The 5,855-nt window shown below is 31.7% G+C and overlaps 1 protein-coding gene across 1 annotated transcript; it reads right to left on the bottom strand.

Moving 5' to 3' along the window:
• Window positions 1-1,604: 1,604 nt before the first annotated feature.
• LOC105119209 (paired amphipathic helix protein Sin3-like 2) lies at window positions 1,605-3,380 on the bottom strand. Its single transcript, XM_011017335.1, has one exon. The coding sequence runs from the start codon at window positions 3,378-3,380 to the stop codon at window positions 1,605-1,607; it is 1,776 nt and encodes a 591-aa protein (XP_011015637.1).
• Window positions 3,381-5,855: the final 2,475 nt, after the last annotated feature.

Genomic DNA, 5,855 nt, shown 5'->3' with positions numbered 1-5,855 from the left:
TTAATTTGATAGGTTCATCAAGGTCAACTCAAGCTTTTTTAATTTTTTTTTAATTTCATCATTGCCGATTTAAGAATGAAACTTTACAACTTTATTGAATTTTATTTTTTATGGAATTATCTCGGTGTCATGACTAAATTATAGATTTGATATGTGAGCTCAGATAAACTCTAATCAATTTTTAAAAAAAAAAATATGTTTTTTTTATTTTTTTTACTCGATAATTTATTTGCTGAGAATTGAAATTTATGTATATATTTTTAAATTTTTTTCTTTCTATGCAAGTACTCCATTCTCATTTAATTTTGGTCTGTTAACAATAAAATAGTTGAAATCTTTTAGGAATATTATAAAGATAAATTTCTATAATACCGAATTTTTTTTATTTTTAGCATTGAATTATTGTTTTATTTATTGTTGATATCTTTTTTTATAATCATATTATTAAATTAGTCAAGCTTATTAAATCCAATTAAATCAATAATCAAAATCTCATATATATATATATATTAAGAATATTTACACAGTTGTGATATCTTTTTTATATATATTTATTGAAAGAAAAAGGCCAGCCCATATGGGGTATTTGTCTTGTACAAATTATTTTTGTTAAAAACATTTAACATTATTAAGTGAAGAGATGACCTCTGTGTTAGATATTGTGGAATAAGATGAAAGTATTTTAGTGTTGTGTGTTCGATATTGTGATTTTTTTTAAAGTAGTTTTTATTTAAAAATATATAAAATGATTTTTTTTATTTTTTATTTTAGCATATTAAAACTATAAAAAACATTAAAAAAATATATTAATTTGATGTTTTTTTTCGAGATAAACATAGACTAATGCAATTTTATTCACAAAAACAAATACGGTAGTGTTCAGTTTTATTATTAAAGAAAGAGATGCACAATGCCCTTAAGCAGTGGAAAGCTACATGGAATTGCAGCACTTTAGATTACAAAAGCACTGGAGCTAAAAAGAAGCAAGTCCACTACAACATCTGCAAATAAAGAAACAACAGCGGAGAACAGGATAGCTTGCTCCGAAGAGCTCGAAAGAAGGAAAGAAATGATCATACTTATTCTTGGAAATGCTTAAAGTTGATTTCATACATGAAAGTTTAAACATAAATGGTGAAAAGATTTTGTAATTTTGCGAAAGAAATTGAATGTAGCAACTTAGTATGAAGAATATGATGAATGCGTTACAAGAAGTTGTGTTAAAAAATAATGCAAATTTATCATTGAGAAAAAGAGGTAACGAGGCCCTAGCGAGCAGGGAAAAATTACATAGAAATTAGTGCCAGAGAACCAACCACTTGAGCTTGAAACAATGAATTACTACATCTAGTCTTTAGCAAGAAAAAGGAACAGCAGTGTTAGAACAGAATGGCTTGCATTGAATAGCTCTAAATAAGCATAGAAAAGAATACTTGTGCGCTTAAAGAAATGCTTAAAGCTGATCTAATTCAGACTTTGAACATCATCTTTGAGCAGACCCTTTAAACCTACGAACGATTTTACAAATTGTTCTCAAGATCAGAGTTGTCAAAGTCCAAGTGATCTGTGATAGTTTGTGGCATATGTTTCAGCCGTGGTGCTTTTCAAAACTCTTGACGATATCGAATCAGCTCCTCTAGTTTCTTCTGCAAGCGCAATCTCAAGACAGGCAGTGCACGTTGAGGATCTTTATCGAATATGTCCAGAATCTCCAGACCTTGATCACCATATAAACGTTCGATACACCTCAGAAAGATTCTTCCACTCATATTGTTCTCTTCATTTTTTACTGTGCCTCCTCCCATTTCCTCAGCATATATAACAGCTGAATTGAACCATTCCACTAACATGTCCAGCTCATAGTGTTCATCTTCGCATTTGAACACGTTCCTTTCATGATGATTTGGAAGCCTCTGCCTTGGAGGGCTCCTTTTACAGCTAGAGAAATCAAGTTCTTCCCTTGATTGCTTCTGCCTCCTCCTGTCCCTTGCCTTACATCCCCTTACTTCAAGCACATTAACACTCTCACAATTCCTCCAGAAATTATAAAAATCACTCATCAAATCAGGATAGTTTCCTATCAAATTGGCAACCATTTTTACCAATTCTCCCTTTCCAATTTTTCCCTTGCTGTAATAAAAGAAAAGCTTCAAGAATGTCTTGTGACTCATTTCACAAGGTAGCCTCTTCTTAACTTTCTCGAAGAATCCAATTCCTTCTCTAATTTTTTCCGCCTCGCTGTCACTGGCTTTCACTTCAGCTTCATCTCCCATGATAAGTTTTGCTTCCTTATCATTCTGATTCTTTTTCTGCGGTACATCAGTGGCCCTGGTGTTGGTGAGGTCTGTAGATAGCAAATCTGAAAGTTGGTAAGTCAGTGGTTTTTCTAATTCAGAAACTGGCATAAATTTAATGAAGTCCTTTTGCAAGTCACCATGGCCTTCGGTTAGCTTAAGACCAGAATCAAAAACATCAACCGAAGTCCTAGTCGACCCTTTCTTAAGCAATTTGAAAATCTTCAAGAATTTTTCCAAACCATCCTCACCACACTTGATCTTCAGCTTGTTTATAAAATCCACACCCTGTCGGAATGTCTTACTCTCTGTGGTTGTCTCAGTTTCCTTCTCCTCCTCGTTATCGTGGCTACCGCCTTTCACTTGAGATCCACCTGCCTTCACAAATTGTGATTCCCTGTTCCTTCCGCAAACTTCAAAACTTTCAGAACTCTCTTTCTGTAGCTCATCAACCCTACAGTTTCTGAGTTCTGAAGATTCCAAACCAGGAAGATAATAGGCCAATGATGTTGCTTCAGTAATTGGCATAGAGTAAAGAAAGTCTAGTAGCAAATCAGGATGGCCTTCTGTTACCCTATGACTAAAATCGCAGACATCAGCCAAACTCATAGATCCTTCCTTACGCAAACGGAAATTCTTCAACAATGCTCCACAAACATCCTTACCACACTTGCCATCAATCTTTTTCACGAAATCCATACGCTCTCCGTCTCCAACTGTCTTGCTCTCCATGGCTGGCTCAGTTTCCTTCTTCTCCTCAACGTCAAGGCTGATTTGAAACTCAGGCCGCAAAAAGGAGTTCAGCCCACCAATCAAGTCATGATTACCTCCAAGAATTTCCTTCACTCTTGCTGAAAAATTTTCAAGCACGACAGTCAGCCCCCCTACCAAACCATCATGTGCAGCCGCTGTATCCATGAACTTTTCCAAGATCCTGCCAAGGCTGCGGATTTTTTCTTCAGGCTGGTCATATTGAAACCAGGCTTTCAGTTTCTTGGAATAGTTTAGGGCAGGCTCAACTTCTTCACGAGGATACTGAGAGAGAAGGGAACGATAGTGGTCACTGTGCTCTCTCTGTCTCTTCATCTTTTGTAAACTTTCTCAGGTATTAGAGAGGAAAAATAAAAAGTAAACGGACTGCAGTTTTTGGAGAAGGTGAGAGGTTTTATAAAGTGATATTCTGCGGAATCCGTTCTGAAGAGGATGTTGTGAGAGTATATAGTTTATATATATGATTCATTCTACTTTTTCCCCAAAATTTGGATTGGAAGAGATTATTCCTAAAAAAATTCGGATTTCAGAAAATATATTGACAGCTAAGAAGATTTATATCAATTATCCATATGAATAAAATCCAGGTAGGAGCAGGACTAAGAGAAATTAGATATCGTGGCCGACTTATTTTCCGAATTGAGAGAGAAGTTGCTTGCCAACTTCAGATTTTCAGACTCCCTAAATCCTTCGTTGAATTTTTTCCATGGCATTAGGGCGACCGAATATCGCAATGAATCTCTCCTCTCTTTCAACCTTTATTCCGACCAGCCTGTAGACCCAAAGCATCCTGCATCAACCAAGATGTGAGGACTTCATCTGAACTTGAAAAAATTCAAGTTTAGATGACAATTTGAAGAACTGAAACTTGACCTGATCCTGATGTATAAAATTGAAGTTAAACTTGTAAATAATGTTTATAGCTATGATATAAAATATGGTGTTCTGATTAGTGAAAGCTTTGATTATCATCATTTTTAATTCCTTCCTATCATTACACCGTAAATTTGTCCAATAACAATGATATTAGCGATGTAAAATTTTCTGTCACTAATTAATAAGGAAATTGCTGACATAATAAAAATAATTAAAAAATCAAGAAATATTTGTTGATGATTCCATCAATAAAATGACACATTATTGTTTTATGACATAATTATCGAATGAAGTATTTTATTGCTGGCCAGTTTCCATTGAAAATGTGGTTGGTAAATTTAAAAGTATTATAACCGATGTTAGCCCCATCCCTCATCCCTCTTTCTTTTTCTTCTTCTTCTTTTTCTTTCTTTCACAGCAAAAAATAGTGACCCTTGCCATTTTGCCACAAATCTAGGCCACATCCTTACAAATTTAGCAACCTCAACACACAATAGTGTCAACATTATTGTCTTGGTTGATTTTTTTCTAAACATTCCTTACACCAAGTAAGCAAACCTACTCTTTTATATTTTAAGTTAATTTATTGATATTTTTATGTAATATTTATAGTTTATATTTATATTTATATATTTCCTAGTGTTTTCATAGATAATTTTGTTATATTTAAATATCATTTATATGTTAGGTTTCATTTAGGATTTGAGGAAAATTGAATTTGTTTGTAATTTAAAAATTTTAAGTTTATTTTGTAATTTAGTTGTGATATACTAGAAGAAATGATGAGTTATTTTATGGGTATCAATCACATTTGATCAATTTAATTGTTAAGTTGAAAATTTTAGAAAAATTAAGTTTTTATGGAACTAATAACAATTAAATGGTATGAATTTAGATTGAATAAGTTGGAATTGAAAAAATAATAAATAATTAGTTAGGAACCAATTACTTGTTAATTTGATTTATTTAGTTCATATTTTGATGCATTATTGAATTTTTAGACAAATGATAATTGGTTATTAGATTATAATTTTATTTTTAATTACTTAAGTTGAAATTTGAATTGATTATTTGCATTATTAACAAATATTGTCATCAATATTATATATAAGTTTTATATGTAATGAATGATTATTCTTAGATGTATTCTGATTCACCTAATAGTTGCATGGGAAAAATTATTATAAAAGGGGTTGAAGATTTTATTAATTTTGCACTTTCAAATCTAAAGATTGTTAATGGAGGTGGAATTATATGTCAATGTGTAAAGTGTAAAAATCAAAAGTTCTACTAATCAGATGTTATGATCATATATCTTTTTTAAAAAAGGTTCATAGAGAAATAATTAAGTTAATTTGCACATGAAAAACCTTATGTTCCTAATAAGATCATGTTAGAAAGGATTGTTGACTTAACATATGCTTCTAGCAACATGCATAAAGATATAGATGATAATAATAATTGTTAAAAGAGTATGGTGATGAATATAATGAAAATGAATCATGGTTATTTAGGTAAAGGTTCACGTGTAGATGAATGTTTTTTGAAAATATTTTTAACATGATTATGGACGTCAAGGAAAAAGCAAAGAACAATATAAAAGGTACAATAAATATAGCTTTATTTTGTGACTATCATAATATAGCGTTGTTTAATAATGGGGCAAGTGTTTCAAAGTCCAAAGCCACCATCACCTTAAATAATAATAATAAAAAAAAACAAAAGGTATTTTTTCTTATGTATGAATGGCTTAATAAGAGTTTGTGATTTCTTAATGGATATGCTTTAAAAATTGCTAGATTGATAAATTTAAAGGAATGAAGATTGTATGAAATTAAGAGTCATGACTATTATGGGTTTATACAAATACTCATTTCAATTGCTTGTGGGGGTTTGTTTTCAAAAGGGATATGA

Source organism: Populus euphratica, unplaced genomic scaffold (genome assembly GCF_000495115.2).
Source record: "Populus euphratica unplaced genomic scaffold, PopEup_1.0 scaffold2634.1, whole genome shotgun sequence".
Taxonomy (NCBI): Eukaryota; Viridiplantae; Streptophyta; class Magnoliopsida; order Malpighiales; family Salicaceae; genus Populus; species Populus euphratica.
Note: the sequence above shows the minus strand (reverse complement) of the source record. Positions and strands in the feature narration are given on the sequence as shown.

Excerpts from the sequence above, each read along its gene's own strand:
- LOC105119209 (XM_011017335.1), bottom strand. The coding sequence starts at position 3,380 with ATGAAGAGACAGAGAGAGCACAGTGACCACTATCGTTCCCTTCTCTCT.